Below are 24,325 nucleotides of genomic sequence, written 5' to 3'. Positions count from 1 at the left end.
AATTTAAAGTCTTTTGATTTGAAAGTTTTGGTATATAGTACGTGTTCCTGCCAGCTGCATTAAGAAGTATTTTCACTAAAGAATTTAAACACAGACCTTAATATAATACTAAAAAGGTGTTTGTTATTTTATCTATTAGTTGTAAAAGTATTGGAAAATTTATAAAATAAATTGAGAAAACTTAGTGCTAAAAATAGGTATGAACAAGTTTGGTAAGGTCAGACTGCACAGCAGTGTATCTTAAAGGAAAGCTCATTTCTGATGTTAAGTAGATGCCATATCATGTAGTCATCCTGTGCCATGATGGTAGGAGTGTAGCTAAGAATCTCAATATCTGACACAATGATGTGCTGCAGCGCCTCTGTGTTGCACAAAGAGAATTTGCAGGTTTATTCATAATTCAAAGCAACAATTTGTTGATTTTAGTTTTTTTGTGACTTACCAGTGTGGTTTCCTGAAAAATGGTTCCTGCATGCAAATTGGATGGAACTTGTGGAAAAATAAATTAAAATTAATTGAGTTGTGAACAATATCATTGCTCCTGAGAGGTGGTTTGTGAAACTGTAGAGTGTGATCCTATAGCAGTGGCAGTATATCCTAAAGCAGTGGCAGGCTTTCTATTAATTTAGATAGGTTTAGGGTTTGGCTTAGTGCCACTTCAGCTGTGGGAACTGGGTTTGTGGCATGAGTAGAAATGTTTGTTTTTTTAAATAAGTTTTGCTGTTGAAGTAGGACAAAGATGATATAAATTGCCTGAGGAATGGGCTCAGCTCCTTGACATGTTTATATTCTTGGTTTGGGATGCTGGGTAAGACGAGGTTGTTCTCTTTCTTCCCTTTTGCAAGCTGGATGTGTAATAACATTTAATATTATGGCCAAGGATTGGAACAAAAGCTTTTTTTTTTTTTTTGGCAGTGCTCCTGAATGACAGCTCTGTGACACTGCTGTATCTAGTCAAAATAAATGAAATGACATAAAGGATCTGTGCTTGATTTCTATTAGATTTTATTTAACTGTATTTGCCCAGTAGAATTTAGATGCTATTTCTCCCAGCTAATCTCAACTTCAGTACACCTGGTGTGTACCTGTGAGGCTGAAAAATCTGAGGTGATCAAATAAAAAAGATAACCATTTTTATCAAATTCTCATAGTAATATGTATGTTCCTAGAACCTGTCTAGACTTTTAGAGTAATTAAAAATGTATTTGGAAACAGAAATTCTCAGAGCTAAATCCTTTTTTTTCCTTTCAGACAAAATCCGGAAACTACCTTTGAAGTGTATGCAGAAGTAACTTATTCAGGCATCAGTTGCATTGGGAAAGGTAATGTTTTACACTGTAATTTTATCTGTTTCATGGCAAAAACTATCCTGAAGAACCATGCAGTGTAAAATAATAAGGTATATTCAATATTATGCTGGTCTGGATTTATAGATGTCTTACTGGTTCTGCAAAGAGAATCTTCTACAGTTGGAACTAATAATGAGAATCTGTCCTTTTTTGTGGAGGTTCCAGCATTCCTTGTCTTTGTAAATAGAAAAAGCTCTTACTTCATTGTGTTGAAGAAATAAATGCATTTTCAGGTTTGTATTTGCTGCTCACGCATAAGGAATGGTTAAGTTTAATCACAACATACTCCGAATAGTTTTCTATGAAATTTGATTTACTTACTGTTTCTTACATGCTCACAAAAGTGTTCTACATTTGTACTCAAAATTTCTGAGAAATATTCCATGTTTACGCTAGAGAAGTCCCATAACAGCTGAAACCTGCATGTAAGTGTATTTGTGAATGTTTGTTATACCTTTTTTCTTTGTGCAGCTGGTGTAGTTGATAAAATCAAGTTGAAATTCCTATACCTGGAACTTATCTCAAGATGTCTTGTGATATCAGTTTCTAGATTGTTACAAAAAGGAGAGATGCTGAATAGGACTGGACAACATATACTGAAGTAATAATGTACCTTTTTTTTTTTAAATGAAAGAATATTGTGTTTTGTATGTATGGTACAACAAACCAGTAGAAAGGATTTTGATCTTTCTTTGACTAGGAAGCCATTTATCTCCTTCTCTATCTGTAGGTAAAGATTTTGTCATCTGTGAAGGTAAAATTGCTGCAACTCTTTTTCCTTTAGTGCCAAAACCTCCATAGTAGTTGTAACCGGAATACAGTTTTGGCTTGTTCTACTGTTGTGCACCGTCACAACTACTAGATGTAACTGCAGGAGCCCTTTTAATAACTAATCTTTGTTTCTGCACATCTGACCTGGATTCTAGTGCCAGAAAATCTGAACAAATTTGACCGTAAACATTACATTGTACAGTACCAGTGTCTGGGTATAATCTTCTCTTTGAAGTGTGTTTGCATCCCCCTGGAGGGATTAATTCCCTGCTGTGGGAAGGTGGGTTAAAAAGCACTGAAACTACTTTACAGGTTTTTAATTGGAGAATTTAGTATACGTCTTGTTCTATAAACCAGCTGATTCTGTAGGAGTTTCAGTTGTGTTTTTAAGTTTGTTCTGTTCAGTTGTAAGTGCAAAACCTTCAGTTGCTTTTACTGTGTAAAAGATAGTTTATACATTCTGAAGTTAATTAATTGTCTAAATAATCTTTAAGCATTTTTTTCCCCACATTTTAAAAAGAAAGTTAAGAGATGCCCCTTATTCACAGAAGGTTTAGATCAGCACATCTCCAAATATTTCGTCCTTCTGTTCTCATCAGGATCTGTTGTTTGAGTCTCTGCAGTCTTCCCTTCTTCATTGGCTAGCTATTCTATGCTGGAAAACCTAGAGTATGTATCTGTATTTTACTGGAGTCAGAGGAACGTATATTAAATGATGAGGAACAATTGCTATTAAAAAAGGCAAAACATAAAAAATGCGTAAGGAGCAAATTGTCAGGCATGTTTAAAAACCTTTCTTCCTATGCGATGGATTCCAAAATTGGCTAAGACAACTGACTTTGAAGTTTATGTTCAGTATCATAATAGTATTGATCACTTAAATTGCATTTCATTCTTACATCAATTTTCTAATATAGTTTTGAGGAAAATGGATTGCTCCAAAGCTGTAAAAGTCCTGGTGTGGGAGACTGTCTGGCTTCTGGAATGATAAAATATGCCTTCAGTTTGTTAATAATAGCTAAAAAGTTTGTGTAGGAAAGGGTATTTTTCAAGTGACTGTTAAATATCACATGCAATTAAAGGCCTTAATATATTTCATGATTCGTTTGCTTCTTGCAGATATAGGAAATATTTACTGCTGTTATTAACTACTAGCAGACAACTGTAAATTCAAGTAGCTTCATTGCTTGTATATTACTTAACAATCTTACAATCTTAAATGTTTACTTAGTTAAAACCCTTCTAAATAGATGAGAGCATTATGCATTGTCTACCATGTGGAAAATTCCATCAGTTTCCAAGGCAGGTGACTATAAAAGAAGAAAGACTGTCTTGGGCTCCAGGAAAGATATTGATAAATTGGAATGTGTTCCTGAAGGACCACAAAGATGGCAGGTGAGCTGGAGCACCTGCAAGGAGAGGTTGAGAGTGCTGGATTTGTACGGCTTGGGGAAGACTTCAGGGGACCTGTGCAGCAGCCTTCCATACCTATGAGATGTTCATCAAGGTGACAGGCTGTCATGCCAGTCACTGCGGGAGGACGAGAGGTGGTGACATAGATGGAAACGAGGTGTTCTAACAGGATATCAGGAGAAACATGTTCACCATGCACACAGCGAGGTGTTGAACACGGGTGCGGGTTGTGCAGTCTCCAACCTTTGCGATTTTAAGGACTGCGTGACAGCCCGAACCTGACCTCACAGCTGACCCTGCTTTGCACAAGGGGTTGGACTTGAGACCTGAGGTCCCTTCTGGCCTAAATTGTCATATGATTTGATTTCTAGAAATGTAAGCTCCAGAACACCCAGGAGGTGCTTTCTGCTCATGAAAGCTGATAAATCGTGAATTGTTTTCTTTGAATCAAGACAGAGCTCTGCCAAACTAGAATGAAGTGTGTGAATTGAGAAAGGAAAGATTGCTGGATTGGTTCAGCTATAGGCTCTCTGGCCTTTTCTCCTCTGAATTGTTTAGAAATTAAACATCTGTGTTCAGGATTGGTAATTTGTGTATTTCTAGTGCATGAAGTCTTCCATATATTACAGATTTCCTAATTAAATTGTACCTTAAAGTTATGCTAGTGATTTTATTTATACATTCATAGATGATCTTGTTTGGATATGTATAGTGTTTTCTTACTTATTTCAGTCTTAATTTTTAGTAAGTTTTCATGAGGGGACCTGTGTCTTTGGTATTCTTTTATTCTTTGGAATTATTTTATTCAGTGCATGATTTAAGAGCAAAATAGATGCTCATATGGAATACCATTATTTAACTGATTTTCTTTTCCTGTTTTTAAATCTCATGTAAAGGAAGGAAGAATGCATTCTGTGAGATTATGAAGTCTTTACTTCTGATTTATGCTTTTGTCTTGACATCTTGTAATATTAAAAATTCATAGACATTGAGGTAAACTACAAGGAACTTTAATTGTTTCTGTTATAAGTCATTGCTTCTGGACTTCTGGAAGATCATGTGGCATTCGACACTTTTGACGTAGTGCGTGCTTATGACTGTTACCCTCAAACTGCGTTTGTTATTTTTGAACCTCAGCTATAACATTTATTTTTCTCCACCAGAACTTTTGAGATGCACAGGTAGAAAGAAATGATTAGAGGTTTTGGTTTAAATACCTATCTAAAGAAACCAAAACTATGCTAACCACTTGCTTTCAGTTCTCAAAGCACTTTATGATCTTAAAATTGATGCACATAATTCATCAGAAATGTGTGACAAATTTGAGGATTTTGCTGGGCCTGAGCCAAAGGTTCTCTCTTGTTAGAACGAGCTTTGAGGAGAATTGGAACATAACTGTCAAACTATTGGTGCAGAAAAAGAATTTGTTAGTCTAAAGTAACAGATCAGAATAGTCTCTAAAGTATGAAAATTTGAAAGTAAATGCTCATAAGAGTAAGGCAGTCCCCCTCCACCCCTATCTGGGAGGACGTAGCATGCTTTTGTATGGGGTTTTTGTGTTCTCGCCAAAGCAGACTTTATAAAAGTGTGTCAAAGCTGTAGCTTTGCCATGTAGCGTGCCAAAAGGCCTTTCTCTCCAAGGACCTCATCTTTCATCTTTTTGTGAGTGTAGCATAAATTCTTGCTGTGTGTTCAAGGAAAAAGCTAAAATGGTTTAGTACAGCTAAAGGATTTCTTTCTTTTTTTTTCTTTTTAAATCATGGTAAGTTAGAAGCCTAAATGTGATAGCGTGGACACAGTATAAATGTGTTGGAGTTTAACAAATGTTCACTGGATTAGTAAAGGAAATGTAGTTTATACAACTTCTTTTATGACAGAATTTAAAAGGTCTTGCTGTAGACTCACCATGTGCTTCTTTCTTTTTTTGAAAACATACCACTAAGTTGAAAAGAGAGATGAGTCTTAGAAGGAAACTATTAACTCCGAGGGAGTTTATCATTGTTTGAGAGAAAGGATGGAATTTGCATTTGAATTGGCTCGGAGAGTAGCATGTACTACTAATCTTGTTCCTACTAGAAGCTTGTGAGTAGTTTAAGTACTTCCTTCTTTACTTTTCATGTTCTAGCCTAGTGTTGTAATAGCTCTTCCCTCTATTCCCCTCCCCTCCAGTACATCGCAAATGTTATAACTGAAATTTATAGAAGTCCTTAACTCTACTGGGAGATATCATGACGTACTTGGGCTCTGAAAGTGTTCTACAGTTGTTACTGTGGTTTCCATGATAGGACTTCTTCAGGTAGAGAGAACTAGCAGTCTTTTGCCTCTGCAGAGTGCACGTACTGCTACCCCTTACCATATTCTCTTTGTTGTAGGTTGTAATTTTAGGTAATGCATCAGTGCCTCCTAAAATTGGTGCATTTTTTTGAACATAAACAAAGTTACTTCAGTAAGGTTAAGAGTTAGTAATTCAGAAGTTAGCAAACCTTATCCATGCACCCCTAGAGCAACCTTTATGTTGTGAAGTGAAAACATTTTGTTGCTTGAAATCTTCCTGTTATGTATTAGGAAATAGGTAACATTAAATAAGTAACAAAGGAAATACAAAACATTCCTTTGTGGTAAAAAGGGTTTGAGTTGAACTTGTGCCGTAATTCAGGTACCACGAGTTTTCCTATCCTACCTTTATGGTGCAGTGTCAAACTTCATTAGACGTGATTGGAAAAATAACCTAATCTAAGCATGTGGGAATGGTGATTCTCCTAAGCTGCTGCTTTGTTTTCTGCTTCTTCAATCACTTTCAAGTACCAACAAGGTGGAAGACATTCACAAAGAACTTACTAGGACTGAAGTAACCAGACCAAGTAGCACTGTCTGAACTATTTTGTTCAAAGGCAGTTTCCAGTTTGAGTTCTAGATATAAATCAAGTACATAATTCACTTTATGAAACATCTTAGAATTTGTCATATTGCAAGTCATCATACATTGTACTTAAGACATTCCTTAGGTATGTTCTTAGCTGATACTGCTAGCTTTAATGAAGAGCAAAAAGCTAGCTGTAATCATGAATGTTCTTCCATTTCTTTAATTTACTTTGTGGGAAGAGATCTGTTGTTCTTTTTGCATCATGCTTTAACTGCTTCTGTCTACAAACTTTTCTATTTCAAGTATTTACTAGTCTGCACTGCATTGGTGCTGCTGGCACTGTTTAACTAGAGAGAAAAATTCTGCACAGAAAGTCTTACTCACAAGACTTTAAACTCTTTTGTTGATTTATATATTTTTTAAAGGAGCTTGACATCTTCATCAAGTTCACAGTGGGCCTGCTTTGTTTGCTTTCTCTTGAATGCTTGATAAGATTTTTCTTCTATTGTTTTGTGCAGCAAGGACAGAGCTGGCCATGGCTGAGGTGGTTTTTTTGTAAATCCACAATATGGGCATTGTCTGCTGCTGAATAATTGTGACTGCTTTTTGTACAACCAGAACTAAGGCTTTGGCTGTGAACAGATTCCTTCTTAGCGTGAAAAGAGACTAATCCATGTAAATACAGCCCCAAAATAAAGCTTTACAGAAAAAGGGAAAGGCTGCTAAGCAGGAGGGCAGAGGTCAGCAATTTAACCTTTAACCTAACAAATAAGAAGCATGAAAGTTCCTGAATTGGTTTACAAAGGCGAGCTCCTGTGATCTGTCAGTTTTTCTTTTCACGATAGAGTTGGGTGAGAAAACTGACTGACAGCTAGTGCCTTTTTAACTGCAGGTTGAAATTAACTGCTAAACTGAAACTTTTTTAGAGAGCTTTTTTTAAATGGTTTTAACAAATAATTTTCATTCACTAGCTGTATTTGCATTTTCCTTGAATTCATAGAGGAGTTGGAGTGGTTCTTTTTAAAGAGTCCTTGTGAGATTCAATTTAGATACCAAATGCTACTGAAGCATTCGATATTTCACCATTTGAAGCATTTAAGAATTTGACACAGGCGTCTTGCAATTAACATTAATTATGTTTATGTGCTCCTTTAAAAGTAGGGCTGTTATCCCAATAACTGCAAACAGATTATATTTTGAATAGAGTCAAAAAGTTGTTATGGAGGTGTTGACTTAAATTAAAGGAGTAATTTTAACTGTAGTTCATACTCAGTCACAGAAATTTCCAAGGTGGTTTGTTTTTGTTTGTCCTTATTTAATCACAACAGGTAATCTCATTAAGGAGTGTTAACTTTTGCTTAGTGCATCTGAAATCAGCTGTTAATCTCAGAATAGATGTTTCTGTAACTTGTACAGAACAAAGAACTTTAATTAGAGTGTCATTCAGATGGAAAATAAATAAGAAATAATGACTTTAAAGAAGACTCCCTGTAGGTTAAGAGTAGGGACTTTTTTTTCCCTGATGTTGTAAGCAGTGTCCACACTTGGTCTGCTGATACAGGGGCCAGTAGTTCTACCCGGAGAATAAGTTTAACAGGCAAGCAAAGTAAATTCGGTGAAGCAAAAGGTGATCCAGGTCCATTATTGTTCCTTACTCTTTTTGAGTTGTATGTTAAAGAACACAAACACTCCAATTTTTTGTGCTGTCAGAGAATAGCACAGTTTTCTGTATAAAATGCTACTGTGTGCTGATTCACAGTTATGGGTCAGTGTGTGGTTCACTCCCCTGTGTTTGTGAATAACAGAGGTAAGATAGTTTAATCACAGCATCATATTCTCTTAATATGCTGGCATACTCATTGTCTGTGATTAAGGGCCATTACCTGCTCTCTGCTGAACTCCCTCATTGATGAGAGAAGGAATTCCAGAAGATGCTCCTGACTTGCGACTGATGTGAAGAGTGATTTGGCCCTGCTGTGGCCCTGCAGTTTTGGTAGATCTACCTCTCAAGGTTCCAAATGCTGACAGATCAATTAGCTCTTGTGAATGTTATTTTTATGTTTTTTTTGTTTGTTTGCTTGTTTTTTTTGTTTTTTTTTAAAGACACCTTTACGTGTTGTTTCTGACAAAACTTATTTCACAGAAGTTGGAACAGAAACTGAGAAAGCTGAACACGGAATTAAGGGTGAAGGGCCCATAGTAAAACAGGAAGGAAGAGCTATTGCCAAAATAATATTCACTGTACCAAAATATGTGATCTGTCCTAGACTTAATTGGCTGTTACAGGTGTAGAGTAGGAGCGAAAAGAAACAAAGTAAAACCTTGTTGGGAGTATTTTTAGCAGTATTTTTACACACTGAATTCATTCACGGATTTCATATGTTACTGAAGGGAGCTGAACTAGCAACTCTCATTGCATTCTAATGGGATTTACTGAATCCCATCTTCCTTTAAAGATAAAATATGAGAAATATGTTGAAACGACATAGTTAGGAGTATAAATAACAGTGACATTACTTCTTTTGAATTAGTTCTTATATACTTTTATCCCTTAAGTGAGTGATTCTTCAGGTATGTCAAGTTGACCTGTAAAATGCTTATATATCTTTGAGATCTTCTGTTTCAAAGACTCTTAAATATATAAATGACTGCTATAGGAAGTAAGTAATAAAAATTCAGATACTGAATTGTGAAGACAAAACAGTTAATTATCACAGTATAGTTTCACAGTAGAATCAGGTGTCCTTCATCTGTTTGTAAGATTTGTATTTCATTTAATATTATTCAAACCGTGTTCTTTATTTTTTTGTTAATGACTGTAGGATGGTGCAGACAAGTAAGGAAAGATAGTAGGACAAGAGAAAAAGATACAGCAGAATGGAAATTGACTCTGAAGAGATTGTAGACCAGAACCAGCCTGTGGTAAAGGGCAGAATCAAACGGTGGTAAAATGCGTCGTTAAAAACCCAAACGAAAACAACAAAAACCCCAACCCTCACCAATAAGCAAATAGACCACTTTCCTTCCAATAAGCATGAGACAGTCTTCCGAAGCTGCTCTCCACTTGTCTCTATAGTATATCAGAGTTTAGTTTTATGTGATGCTTGTCTGTAGATCATTTACTTGGTTTAATTCTAGTGGTCTATCAAACAAATAAAAGTAGATCACATAGGGCACGAAATTATCTGTAGAACTGTTACCTATGTCCACAAACCCATTACAACTCATACTTCTAATTATCACATTAATACGTTAGTCACGCCGTTTTGTCTGGATATGACATTTGACATGGAAAAATGCTGTAGATATCTGTGTATCTTGCTCTGTTGTGAATGATGTTCTTACACATTGAAGATAATGCTTGTCCTGCATGTTTGTTGCTTTTACTTTAAGTATCTTAACTTTGTTTTTGAGAATTTATCTTTGTTTTTGTTTTTAATGATATTAAAATCATTTTGATTATGGCTCATTAACTGTTCACTAAAAATACGTAGTGCTTCCGTGCGTCTTGGATTCTGTTGGTGCTTTTTAACTGAATAGCTTTTTAAAGTATTTTCTCATGGAAAGAAGTGCACTGCTGTGGGCAGTATTCATAAATCCGAGTTAGTGAGTAAATAGAGTTATTTAATGGTTCAGTACTTTGTATTTTAACTGTAGAGGTAAAAAGTAACAGAATCTCAGTTTGCCACTTGGAGATTGCAAAGTATATGCTTTGTTACTCCTGAAATACCAATTGTGATATCTAGCAATGCAGTACTGATGGTGCTTTTCTTTTTTGATCTATTTCTTGATTGCTTTTTTTACCCTGGATATGGAATTAGGTCCTTCAGTAAACCAACCTGAATCAGTTCCATACATAGACCTACCCCTTGGAATGCAGTGGATTTCACATGAACAATTGAGTATTTATTCACATCGTTTTTAAAATAGTCATACATCCCAATTTTGTTTATCTCAAAGTTTTAAAAACCTAGCGACCTCATTGCAGCTTGACTATAATTACCATGTTTAAACTTCTATGCATTTTTTAGTTTAAACAGCCTTTGTTTTTTTTTTTTTTTACGAAAAGAAAATTAATGAGAAGAGACAAAGAGACATCAAAGAGGTTTTCCCTCTGATTGCAGTGTTAGAAGTTTTGCCTGAAAATAGGTTACATTTCTTCTGTTTTCAGCTGAATCCTCATTAACTTTACATTTTAATGATGTCCAGAGCAAATTATGCCATTACTGTGGATGCCTTAAAGGAAAGCTTAAAGGACACCTTTTTAATGTTTGTTTCTTTATTGGTGGCAGTATTTGTGCCAGTATTATAAACAATGTTGGAATACTAAAAGTAAACCCAGGACATAAAGATGTCTTCTACTTTTTGCCATATGTACAGATAGAGATACATACTATATATGTGGTAGAAGTATCTTCAGTTAATATTTAACACATGTTCAGCATGTTAGGGGGATATCTTCATCACTGCAGAGGAAAAATGTAAATCATGTCCTTTGAAAGAGTTTGCAAATTACTTCTCCATCTTATAATCAGTTTAATTTATAATGATAGAATGGAGAGAAGGATGATGTAACAGAGCTTCTGAATTTTTGTTTTCCTGAGCCTTCAGTGTAGTGGGTGATTGAAATGTTAATGAAGTGATGGTTTGTATTTTTACATTGAGATGAAGCATTATTGGAGAAGTCTGGAATTTCAAATCTTTTGATTTAGGGGGTCAGTATGAGCTCTGGTTCTGTGTTCTAATAATAATAACAATAAATAAATGAACTAACAGCCCCAGCTCCTTCCAAATGGAGTGTAATAGTGCTGCATTAACTTTCTTTTTCTGCTTGCCTTCTTTCCTCCTTGCACTGTTCTCCACATAAGTGTGTGTTTTTGACTATACATCGTTGAAAAGTAAGACAGTCTGGAAGATCTTGTGGCAGCTGAGGTTGTCTTTTTTACTGTCTTCACACCTGGTGTCTGCAAACTGTGAATAGGATCTTTGATTTTTTTGGGCTGCACTCTGGTCAATAACCTACATTTGTTTTAAAGTGGAGTTGTAGTGAGGGAGTGGGAGCAGGAAAAAAAAAAGGCATGTCCCAAAATTCATCTAATAGAAGTTGAAATCCAGCCGACTTAGTGAAATGTTGTCATTTAAGATTTGAAAGGCTTGTACTTTGTGACTGTATGCCATGATGGAAATACGTTTTTATTTAATCTGATTATTCCTATCAATATGTTTCTGTTTGGCATATAATTTTACTGAGGTGGAGTCTTGCTTGCGTATGTTCAGTATTTCTGATCTGTATTTCTGAAAATTGTAATTCCACCATTTGTGTGTTCCAGACGTTAATTCCCGAATGGCTGCCTGTCCACTGTAGCCTTACCAATGTTTGCTGTTGATGTTCCTCTGCAGATACAGCAAAGCTGTCTTCTGAGTCAAGCATTACTGCACATGCTTATGGTTAGCTCAGACAAGATGTTCCTGAAAGCTCACATTTGTCTTTTGGTCCTGTAAACTTCACTTTAAGGGTGCTACTGTTTTGTTATTTTCTTTTCCACTGTTTTTTTGTATGGGCACCTCAGAAGTTTTATTTCCTTCACCTGTGTATATTTAGGTCTTATGTAAATGATTTTTTTCCTTTTTATTTTAAACTCAAGGAAATTTTTTGCTAAATTTTTTTTTGCCTGGTTAATGCCTTTCTTCAAGTGATGGACAAGTATGGAGGTGTATGATATCTCCATCATCAGTAATTAATAAATAATTCAGGATTCACTAGACAAGAAGTAAAACTAAACGTAACCTTTCTGTTTTGGTATGATTTTTGTTTATTCTTAAAAAAAAAAAAAATCTGTAGAAACTGTTCAGATGTCTGAGTTCTCATAATTAAGTATGGCTGACCCAAAGCATGCACAAATCTGATGCATCTTGAATGGTCTCTTATTAGAAAATGGGTTTAGTTCTTTCAAGTCTCCATAAGCCAGATGCTTGAAAACAGCTTACAGAAGTGCTGACTTAAGTTCCTGGCTTAGTTTATGTCTTTTAGCTTAGATACCTCCTGATGTTAATTTGAACATCATATTATTACAGAAGAAGAGACCGAATGCTGTTTGCTGGCTCTTTTCTTCTCACCCTTATTTTTTAATTATCAGAGAATTTGCAGTAATTTATCTTCAGTTGAGATACACAGTAAAGAATAATGATTAATAAGGTCTGGCTAACAGAGAAATGCACTATTATTTCTTTGGCATACAGGACTTTTGTATAGAATTATGTTAGCAGTAAAAACCTGGCATGTTCCTCCTGGTAACTTACTCTGCAAATATTTGTGGAGTGGCTGTTTCCAACCAGTTATGTGTTAATGATGGTGCAAGGTTGAAACATTCCAGTCATTCATACTCCTGTCCTCCCTCTCTCTTATGTGTTTCTTTGCTCAGCATTTTTGCCATATTTCTTTGCTTTGTTGTGGTCAATTCAGTCAGTATAATAGCAAAGACATTGGCTTTTTTCTTTATGAAAGAATTATGTTAGAGATATACTATAACAGAGATAAGAGCTATTTATGTCCCAAGCTATTGATTTTTAATTAGTGTTGCCTGGGCTCATATATGTTGGCAGAATTGCTAACAGCTTGTGGCATTTTTTAATTCACATCTTCTTTTTGAGTATTTTGACAGTGTCATTCATATCTCATGAAAAAGTACCTTGTCAGGTTAAATGTGTTAAAACACCGAGCAAAAGAAAAAAAAAAGAGAATGGAACATAGGGCTGCCTAGAAACCTTGATCCATCGCCAAAGTATTTAAACAATTTAGTGTTTTGGTTTTCTAGCTCCAAGCTGCTTCTCAAATCCCTTGCTAATTAATCCAGTTAATTCTTTGTAGACTAACTGTATGCAGGGCTTTTTCTTGTGCTTGTATCGCTGAGAACCCTGTTTTGTTCAAAGCAAACTTAAGCTCAGTTATAAAGGTTGTAGTAAAAAGGTGAATGCTAGTAGGTGTAAATACAGTGTTTTGACCCTTTTAAAGAGGAGTTTGTTTGTGTGTGTAGCTTCTAATTTAATCTTTCATGTTTAAAAATTAAACATATATGTTTGTAGTAAAAATATCATTTAAGAAATAGGAATAGAACCACTATAGAATAATGGTGTGAAGTATTAGTGGTGCGATACTGCAATTACTGATGTACATGTTTACATTTCAAGAAGGAAAATACTGGAATATAGGGCAAATAGCAGTTGGGGATTGAGAGTTCTCAAAAGCAACCTGTTGATTCTCTTCAGTCAGCAGACTGAAGTCCCTTGATTACAGTACAAAAGTGTATAAATTCAGGAGTAGCAGCAAGGATGTGAAGAGCTTGGAAGCCTGATTAGGCGTGGTACGAGCTAATGGGAGAGGAGTGTATCCTCATGTTTAAGGTGTGTTTGTCTGTTAAAAGCAGCTGTCTCTATTGGGCGTACTGTAGTGGTTTAGAGCTTTCTTCTTGATTTTAAGAATCATTTTCCTCCTCATTTTCTGCTTATTGATGCTAAACGTTCAGCTGTGCAATAACACAAGGCTCCCTCTTGGTGTTTTTTTCTACCAAATGCTGTGAGAAAAGCCTCTGAACATTCTTATGTTCTTCTCCATCAGTTCTCTGAGTTATTCTGAGAAGTTGTATCCGAGGACCTTTTGTCTATAGGACACATCTTTCCTTCCTGTCTGTGTAATACTGCTTGTTTTTGCAAATCAGTTACAATGTGCAGATCGAGGAGAATCTGATGGTGCTGCCCCTGTCCTGACAGCTTGCACTTCTCCTTTCTTTGGTCACCATCAATAGATTTGCATGGCAGCACAATGGGAGCTGATGGCCATCTGCGTGCACTTTGCTGCCTTGCAGATAAACCTGTGGAGAGAAAAAAAAAAGTGGAAGTGGTTTAAAGCTGCATTTTTAGGTTTCCTTTGAAATTTATAGTAAAGGACAAAATATTTTCAGTGGAGCTGCTAAGGGTGGGCAGATTGTCAAGAACTGGCAGTTATGGAAAAAGTCTGAAAATGGGATTTTCTTATGTAATAAAAGTGGGCGGGGAGATGATAAGGGAAATAAATGGAATCGGTGGTTTTCTGCATACCTGCTTTTCAGGGCTTGTTGTTCAGTGAATATAACGTGATCTGTGACGTGCTTCAACACCGCACTGGGCTGCTTGTGGCAGCAGGACAAGTGCTTGCACACGTCTTGGAAGCGCCCAGTATCTTTAAAGATTCCCTGCACGCTCCTGTTTTGCAATTAAGCGTTCTTCTGATAGCCTTTCATTTTCTGCAGTACCAAAAATACTTTTTTTTACGGATATGGTAGGTTTCCTGTCTAGTTGCACTGAATATCAGCAGGCTCCTCTTTACATAGAACAAATAACTCTTTGAGCTGTTGGTACTGCTTTAAATGTACTATGCTTCCTTTTTTAGAAGCCATCTTTTATTATAGCATCACACATGGCAGAAATTGAGCACTGTTAATAGTTGCTGGAAGCATTGCTCATACAAAGTACGTCAGTACTGTGGTGTGCACATACCCACAGTCCTCCCCCAGTGCTGGATGCTGTCTTGGTAATGAACTTTTATTCTGAAAGAGGGAATCTATTTTTTTCTTTCATCTTCTGGTCATTAGGTACATAAGGTGTGTTTTACCAAATCAAGACCTCTTCCCCTGGACCCTCTTCACTAAATTTTGAATGCTGTTCAAGAAGCTCAACATCCACCATCGACCCGTCTGACTCCACAGAAAGTTTTTGCAGGAGAACGTATTGAACGCTTTCCCTGTTTTTATGAGCTTTCTTCTCATGCAGTGCCTTGGCTTGTAGGCTTTCACAGCATGCAGTGATGTAGCTGTTGTTGATGTTCACTCTGACCAGTCCAGTCTGTTTCTTTTTCTGTTTACTGACCCTTGCAAGTTTGCAGTAACATTTTGGTAGGATGAAGAGTGCTAATATGGCTGATAAGTTGAGATAGGAGTGTTATGCAGTTGAAGTTGAAACAAAAACATGAAATTAAGTACTGAAGGGCACAAGGTTATGTTCTTAAGTGTACAAACAAGGCGATTATTGCTAATTTATATGTGAACTTGCTTGCCTTAAAACGTAGTAGTCGTTTAGATTTCAGTAGTTGTAACAGAATTAAGCATGACTCTCTAAGGAAGTGTACACTCTTGTAGAAACCACAACATGCTATTATTGCTCTTCGTAAAAATGTATCCTGAAAAATGCTATACTGCCACTTTTCTTTGGCACAATTTCATTGTTGATAGTATCTGTTCAATGCCATTTGAATAACTAAAGCATTCTGAAATAAACAGAGAGAGAATTTCAGAAATTTTGAAGCTCTGAAAACCCAGAATGGTTCAGAAGAGCTTTTATATATGATCTTATATTGCTTTTCAAGGAGGTTCCCATAAGAGGAGGCATTTGTGCAGATCAGTAAAGCACAACAGTCATTGGGAGCAGGTGTATTCTACTGAAGTAACACGTGGTAACTTTGAAACTGAAACTGGTTTGATACTATCAATATTGAGAGTATGAAAGTAAGGTCAGAGTTTTAGACACTGCAAAGTTACATAGCTTGAGGCTTAGAAATCAGTATTCACTGTTGCACGTTTAACAAAGAAGGTATTCTCTGTGTAGTTTAGCCAATTATTCAACTGCAGAAGAGTTGTGGTTTACTGTGGATTTTTTTTGTTTGTTTTTTATTATAATACTTCAAGAGCTTATGGTTGGCTGGAACACTTCTGTTCAAGTGCTTTTTCAATCAGTTCAGATTAAACCTGAAATGTGATGGTCTGTGTGGCAGCAAATATATTTATACAGTGCCTGGTAGGTATTTGACTAATAATATGTCTATCAGAATTTATGATGGTAGAATTTGAGAAACTGGATTTTTTTTAGAGGTGTTACTCTGTCAAGCGTTCTGTAATATGTGGTGAAAATAATGCAGTTTGGAAAATGTTTTAAGGTTTATAAACAATTTTATAGTAATGAAGGGTCTGGAAGTACGTTGGAAAATGCAGTTTGTTTTCGTTAATGAAGTCTTTAAGCTTTTTGTAATGTAGTTGATTGATTGCAATGGCCATGTTGTGTTTTTATGTGTGTTTCTTTTAATATAGTATTCCTAAACAGCAATATTGCATTAAAATGTTGTTCCCGGCCTTCTTCAAAACAACAAAGAGAATTTAAAATTAGCTGGCTGACACAGGAAAGTAGGAAATGTGACATTATGCAAAAATTTATCTTAAAATTAATTGAGTGACAGTGCTTATTAACGTGCCATTGTTACATATGAATTATGTTGGCTATAAACTGTCACTTTGCGAATATAAATCTCATATTTTTGCTTTAAAAAGCTGACATGAATAAATACATTCTGGCGCTACGTATGCTTGACCATTCAGCAAAACCGATCTTGGGGAAGCTGATCAGCGTACATAAGCGATGCTGAAACACACGCCTTGTAAATATTAAAGAGGGAGACTGTTTCTTGTAAACACGTCAACTCGCCGGTTGCTTTGGTCTTACCTTGCGTAACTTGAGAATTTGCATTCTGGAAACATAAGCTAAATTGACAGATTTATGCAATCACCACTTGTGTCTGGTACTGAACTCTAGACGATGCACTAACTCTGGGTTACTGTTTGCTGTGTGCTAGCTACGTATGATGGGCCGTTTATTTTGCTTTCTTTATTGCTTCTGAGAGTTAAGAAAAATTGTAACTTGTAAATTCTGCCCTGGGTGGTGCTGGCACTTCCAGATCGCCACGTGGAATCGTAGGATGAAATATGAGTTAACTATTTCCTAGGACACGGAGTGCTTGCCAGCTGCTGTTGAAGCGGAGAGGCTGTCACCAGGCAACTCTACTGCCTCGGAATATAAATGCAAAGTGGCAGGAGAGAATCAAATTTGGTGTTGGTGGCCTGAGCAGATCTCCTTTAAATTTATAGTGCGCTGAAACGGTTATAAGAAAAACAATCCTCATTAAAAAGAAATTAATGATTTTTTTTTTTTTTTTTCCCAAATTGAAGACCTACCTAAGTGATGTGCTTCTATTCAGCTTCTATAGTTACTTTTCTATAATTATTACTAGTCTGTAAAACATTTTGGAATGCTTTGTATTTTATTTCATAAGTCCAGCTTTTTGGCTTCTTGAACACTGAATTAGGATGTTACCTAATGGCATTTTTATAAATTATAGTTTCTGTGTAATTTGACTAAAGTTACAGGAGGGGAAACAAAAAAAGAAATGAAAAGCCTAATTCATTTGAAATTGACTCCTTCCTGGACTCTTGGAGTTTGGCTTAGTTTTCCAATGATACTGAATTTCCAGGTTCACTGAAGAACAGCTGGTAATGAAGAGAAACATTCACTTAAATGCATAGTGAAACAAACTCAAAGTATGTCAACCATACCTTAATGTGGGCTGGAGGTATTACCAAAGTAATTAACCCATGCATGTGAAAGATCTGACGACCTCCATTAAAGATGGTACAAATATGTAACAAAACTTGAAATAAACACCCTTATGTCTTCTGTATTTGAGCTATGATGCTATTTTAGCTCTAAAGTTGTCTTATGCATCCAGTTATAGTTCTAGCTTTGTTGTGTCAGTATCACCTGCTTAAAATTTTATCTGAGCTGAAAGCTTTCTGTTTTTCTTTTAAAGAATTAATTCTGAGTTTTATGGTCATCAGACCTTATACCTTTTAACTTGTCCTTGTTTTTACAGTTTAGAATTTAAGGGAAATTAATCTGTACTATAATGTGATGGATTTTATGCTGATTTCTTGACATGGACGTAGTAAAAGAAGTTGCAAATTCAGTATAGGGGTAATTCCCCAACTGTATTTCGTGCACAGTATGCTGTGCCTAGCATCACTGCTCATTCACATCTGTGACAGAAAGTATTGGTAAGGTTTTGATTGAAGTTGGCACCATTCCATTTGAGAAATCAAATCATTAAAGAGTAGCAGTTGAAGTTGGAGACAGTATCTTATAAAAGGGTCTAATTAGTCTGATGCACAACTGTCTGATATCCTTTTACTTATCATTTATCCTATCTTGACTCTGACACATTTTCATCAGTCCATTGTTTCTTGATTTGTTGCTCTTACAGCTTGATGCTCTGCAGGGGAGGAGCTGAACTTGTGCCTTGAGAGGCAAAGGAGTTCATGCTGCAGAAAATGTTTGAAATAATATAAATTGAGTTGACTATTTAGTTTCAGGGCTTGTGGTTATGCTTATGTTACCATTTAGATCAGGCCTAACTGTGTGCTTTTCCTGATTCTCCAACACCCACTTATTGTGTGATGCATTGGTTTTTCAAATGGTATTGAAACGGAGAACTTTTGAACTCATAACCATGGCAGAGGAAAATGGATGTATTGTTCTTAATGTCTGCTACCTTTCTGTAATGAAGTGTGTGTGGTGCTAAATATCTTCTAAATGATAGTTGGGACAGAGCAGTGGCTTGAAGTGACAGCAACTCCCAGCCAGTTACATGGTAAGAGGAAACAAATGAAGCCCCAAGGCAATTGAAGTTTTCCTGTGTTTTTATCTGAGAAGCAAGTGCTGTTTCTATCTTGTACATGAAGTACTTCGCTGTTTTAACAGGTTTGTAAAATAGGCTTAAGCAAGATGCTCATAGGTGGAAAGTTGGATTGAATGCTAGAAGCAGTGGAAGACTCGTGTTTAAGTCTTGTGAGACTTGCTTGTGCAGGTTGATAAATAGATGTTAGAAGATGATTTGATGGTTCATTTGGTCTGACTGGGTTGCTGAAACTTTAGGGCAGCTTTCACAGGGACAGTGTGATCTGCTTCAGACAAAAAACAGGAATTTACAGAGAAAATGAACTCACTGAGCTCTTTTGCTGCTCTTGGGTTCTTGCATGTAATGACAGTCTTTAGCTGTGTGACTTGGGTATGAGATCTAGATGGCCATAAGTTTGACACTGACTCTTCTAGAGGCTTTCTTCCTTGCTTGCTTCTGTTCAACCTGTGTGTGAGAAAGTCACACAAGCTTATTCCCAGGAGAAAACAAGATATGTGCCATCCAGTTCATAAACAGCACAGTCGTGCGTGTTGGTATTTTCATATTTTGGGGTAGTTTCATTGTGTTGCTGGCAGTATTTGTGTTTTATGTATGGCTCTTTGTGTGTGCATTTTTTTTTTTTTTTTTTTTTCTTTTAACACAGTTCATAGGGTATCACTATAGAATTTTCTTTTGTCCTTCGTTTGTTTTCTTTACCTTACACTTTCAGAGTAAGGAATACTTCAAAAAGAAAAATTGAAGTCATAAAAGCTTTATATCCAGGCAAAAAATCATTTTATAGGTGTTTCCTTGCTGAACTTGTTCTGAGGCTTCTTGTCTGGTTGATGTGTGTGCATGCCTAAATTTCTCCTCTAGTTTTCTCCACTCCCCTCTTTTTCCTCCTCCCCTTTTCTCCCCCACCCTGAGATGCTCTCTGCATGCCAAGCTTGCAGCAGTTTAGGGGCAAGTCCAAGTTTCCGGCTGTGCTGCGTGCAGGACATCAGGAAGTCTGCAGAGGTTTGGAGAAAAGTTTCAATTACTTTTTCATTGTGCCATAGAAGTACTATAATGTGTACTGGGTGTTGAAATTAAAGTTGCTCTGAATGGAATTCCATTTCATTTTAGCAGGACAACAGCAACAACACAAAAAGCATGACTTTAATCATAAAGTTACTGGAAAGAAAGAAGTAATTCTCTCTGCATAATGAACTTGAACCTACTATATCTGAATGATTTGTAGCCATTGTGGAATACATTGACTTATTTATTTTTCTGCACAAGGAAGCTGTGCTGCATTTTGTGTGGTTTACTGGGGGAAATATTTTCTGATGATTGTTTGAAGAACTTCCCTGGCTCTGTAGTTTCTGTACTCTTCAAATGCAGACTAATTTGAGATGCACTATTTTTAGATGTAATTAATCGTGCTTCTTTTAAAAGCAAAACTCGTCGTCTTTGATGAAAAGTTGAGAGCGAAAGAGCATCGTAGTTACAGTAATATGCCATTGTAGCATATTCCCATCCCATCATCTGGCAAATTAAATCAGGTTACAGCATGGATTGACATCCGGGATGTTGAGGAGGGGAAGGTAGAGCCTTAAATGCCATGAAATTGAACAGTCAGGAAATTCTTATACTCCAATTAGCTGTGGACTGTATATTCTGTACCTGGCTTTTCATTGAATGTGACTCTGTAGGGTAAGGCTGTTATAATTTCAGAACTTTGAAACAAGGTGAACTCCGTGTGTTCATGTAGTGTGGAGCCATGGGTTTGGTCTGTCCCTTCACCAATGTTCCGTAAATAGCTGGCCAAACTGTACCAAACTGAAAGGCTGCTGTGACACTTGTAGAAAAATTGTACTCTTCTGTCACAGGAAACCAGCGTTGTCTTTTCTCTCTCATTTTCAAAATGAAAAGTGTATTCAGTGAGAGAAATTCAACACGCTGTTAATGTGAGAAGTGACTCAGCTGTCCTGTTGGTAGTTTCCCTAAGAACTGCCTCTTAAAAACAGCGACAGAGGAAGCAGCTTCAAAAATAACCACGTGGTTTGTTTTGTTTGTGTGTTGTTTTGTTTTTGTGTTTTTTAACTGTTTCTCCCTAAAAGAGAGCATCTGTTGTGGGTAATACAGAACAGTGGATCTGTAGGTTTTGGCCAAGCTGCATTTTATGGGCAGGAGCTGCTTTGCATGGAGCTGTATCCTCTGGGAAGAGAGTTTGCAATGATGTTCGTGAGGTTGGTAAGTGAACCTGCTCTGACTTCCATGAAGTCACTCAGGAAACATAGGGAAGTTCGTGACACTGGATTAAATCTCCTTAACATGAGTATAAACATTAGCAGTAAAATGAATTTGACTTTTCTTAGTGCAGTTTTATTCTGAGATCTGTCCCTTTATCTTTCATTGCACTTGTACCCATACAGGAGGGGAGGCTGCAAATAAGACAGTGTGTTTTAGTTTCCTTTTGGAATAGTATATACATTGTGCTTTACATTTGTTACAGCCTAGGAATTTCCAGTGCAGTATTTCAACATGCTGTTAATACTCATATTTTGTCAGCAGTTGCTAATGGCAGAAATACAAATCTTGTCATCTTTTGTGAGCTGAAACTTACAAAATCAGACGTGATAAACATAAATGTGAGATAACTGCTACCATTACTGCAGAAGTTCAACCTGTGGCACAATTTGAAGTTTATCTTGTGAACCAGTTCCATAATTCGTGTGACATTTTTCTTGACGTGAGCTTTCACTTTGTCTGTTCATTGGTTTGCAGTGTGTCCTTCTGCTGACCTGAGCTTTTAATGCTTTGTAACTGTGGATGACTGGTGCAATGGAAGTCTTCAAGCTCTTTACTTCATTGACTATGGAAGATGTTGGTTAGAAGGATTTCAGACTGTCTGTTCCTCCGATGTTTGCAAATGGATTAGACTTCTCTGAGCTTGGGAGAAATTTCTTACATGTGTTTACTTCTAACCTCTAATAAGTGCTCAATGTGAAGGATTTTTTATTGTCTGGAGATGGAGGAGCTACACCTCCTCCATTCAGTCTGCATACAGCGTGCAAGGCAAATTAGTGTTAGTCCGAGTGTTAAAGGATTTTAAGTTCGTTTAGGCTGATGGGCAAAGTTGGCAGTCAGTTAGGAAATATTTGGTTAAAACGTGGGCATGTGAGTGCTGAGATGTATTTTGCTGATGCTCGTGGTGGTTATTGAAGTAGAATGCTGAACTCCTGTTTGAGCTGCCTTTCTGTGTTCTTCAGTTTGTATGCTTGTTCTCCCCTGTTTTGAAGAATTTGGAGATTGTGGCTGTTGTGATTTAGAGCAGGTATAGATAATGAGGTAGCTTGTGCTTTTTTTTTTTCCTCAATGGAGAGCCAACCATACTGAGTCGTGTTTGTTTTATAGATCTTTTATGTTGTAAAGACAGTGTCTGTCTGAATTTATTGTGTATCTAAGCAGGGTTGAAAACACCTCTTAAAGAAAGATTGTATCAGCAGTGAAGAATAGAGAAAGCTAAGAAAGCTGTAACAATGTAACAATGTGTGATGTGTTCTCTTTCCATTGTATAGTGTTTTCCAAATAAAGATACTGAAAGTTTAGTAAACATTCCCAGACCGTTTAAAAGCTGAAATGACTGAGCGGATGCAGTATAAAATATACAGTACTTGTAAAAACGTGCTGACGTGCAAGCATGTGGTAGCCAGGTGTAAATTAAAGGTGACTTTCTCAACTGTAGGGTTCCAGATGATGTGGACTGGTTGTTTGGATGCTGCTGTGAGACGTAGCATCAGAAGCAGACTGTATCCAAACCATATATCCCGGTGTCTTAAGTAACCGAGGTTATCAGGAGTGATTCCACCGAGCACTTTGTGCATCTGAGTTTGTATTTCTGTTTTTTCCACTGAAATTTGTGGGTGAGAAATTAAGTTAAATTTCATGCATCATGGATTTAATTAATTTCTTCTACTATATGCAGTTGATTGACATGGAAAGCTTTTATTTATATTGAAAACGCGTTGCTTGTCATGTACTGTTGCAGTGTTCTCAATACATGGTCTCAATGTTTATGCAAGTAGATCATTCCATCTTACCAACAAGTCCTTGCTTTGCCGAAATGTAGAATGTGTTGTGCTGTAAATTGTTACTTGAAAGACTTGTGTGCAAGGGGCTGCTGTGCGAGTTCAGCTGCGTTCATGTTTGTGCGCTTGGCATAATGCATTTTACCTGTGTAGAGAGGAAAGAATTTTCAGGCTAAGGCTTTAAAAGGCAATTTCTTGCTTTGCAGTTTGTTAATGTAGGGGGATTTGCTCATATACATATGTGAAATTCAGTATATTATATATGTAATTGTATGTGTTAAAGCTAAGCACCTGAATATCTGAAAAATTAAGCTAGAAAGTTGTCTATCATTGTACAGTCTTGCTGTGATGCTGACTTGATTGCAGTTAGCAAAGGTTTGCACCTGCCAGCAATTGAGTTGCCCAGCTCAACTAAAATAAACTTTGTCATTGAAAATCTAGTGTGGTACGACTCTGGAACAGCAGTGGAAGGTGTATGTGTCATAAAATGAGTCACTGCCCCCCCCCCCCCCAGGAGCCGTAGATACAATGTGATGTGACAGTAATTGAACAGTAGAGATTGTGTATGCAACATCCCTCCTACATAACGTTTCTGGAAACATTGTATAAAGAGTGAAGAATCTGGTGGGCATAGCCCTGTGCTGAGCTGCAGCTACCCAAAGCAATGGAATTTGTGCAAGTGGTGGAAACTGCATAGTGTGCTGCTTGATTTTTCTCTGCATTACGTGCATTATGCTTCTTATTCTGAACTGTTATGTGATCTTTGTATGGTTTGTTGTTGTTGTTGTTGTTTTTAATAATTAAAAAATTCCTTTGTAGTAAGGACTCTGGCCTTCTCAGCCATATTCCTTTGAAAAATGACTGGCTTTGAAGAGTGCTCTTTTAAATAGGTTGTCATATAAATAATTTCAATCATGGTATTTTGTGGTTTTATGAACATCTCTAAGTTAAATTTAATGTAACTTCTCAGGATATTACCATGATGCTTTTTCTGACAATCCAAAGGAATAAGGAAATTGCATCGGTCTGAGTGCATCTGATGTTTGTTAACCTGGTGGTTCAGGGCTGTATTAGTTAGCTCTTCCAAATTCCAGATGTATATATACACATTTTTTCCTGAGTGTAGCTTTTCCTAGAATCACTAACTTGAAGCAATTTTTTGCTTCTGTTTGAAACGTAGTGCACAAGGTAACAGACTAAAATTCAGTGTAGCACCAAGATGTCTTATAAAGTCATTAATATATAAATTGACTTGTAACCATACATTTGTATGTGTGTGTATGGTCACAGATTTTGATGACTTTGTGCATTTTGTGTGTGTATGTTC

General features: G+C 36.6%; 1 protein-coding gene across 11 annotated transcripts in view; it reads left to right on the top strand.

Moving 5' to 3' along the window:
- DENND1A (DENN domain containing 1A) overlaps positions 1-24,325 on the top strand; it is a 170,900-nt gene that overhangs the window by 3,018 nt on the left and 143,557 nt on the right. For 10 of the 11 annotated variants that reach the window (XM_052668120.1, XM_052668130.1, XM_052668122.1 and 7 more), the window contains exon 2: positions 1,252-1,322. In XM_052668120.1, the coding sequence (XP_052524080.1) occupies positions 1,252-1,322 (71 nt within the window). Of the gene's footprint in view, positions 1-1,251; positions 1,323-24,325 lie in introns of those variants that run through there. The other variant, XM_052668126.1, reaches the window with a different exon arrangement.

The sequence above is a fragment of the Tympanuchus pallidicinctus genome, unplaced genomic scaffold (genome assembly GCF_026119805.1).
Source record: "Tympanuchus pallidicinctus isolate F22 unplaced genomic scaffold, pur_lepc_1.0 scaffold8, whole genome shotgun sequence".
NCBI classification, from domain to species: domain Eukaryota; kingdom Metazoa; phylum Chordata; class Aves; order Galliformes; family Phasianidae; genus Tympanuchus; species Tympanuchus pallidicinctus.
The sequence above is the reverse complement of the archived record's forward strand: the minus strand, read 5'-3'. Positions and strand labels throughout refer to the sequence as shown.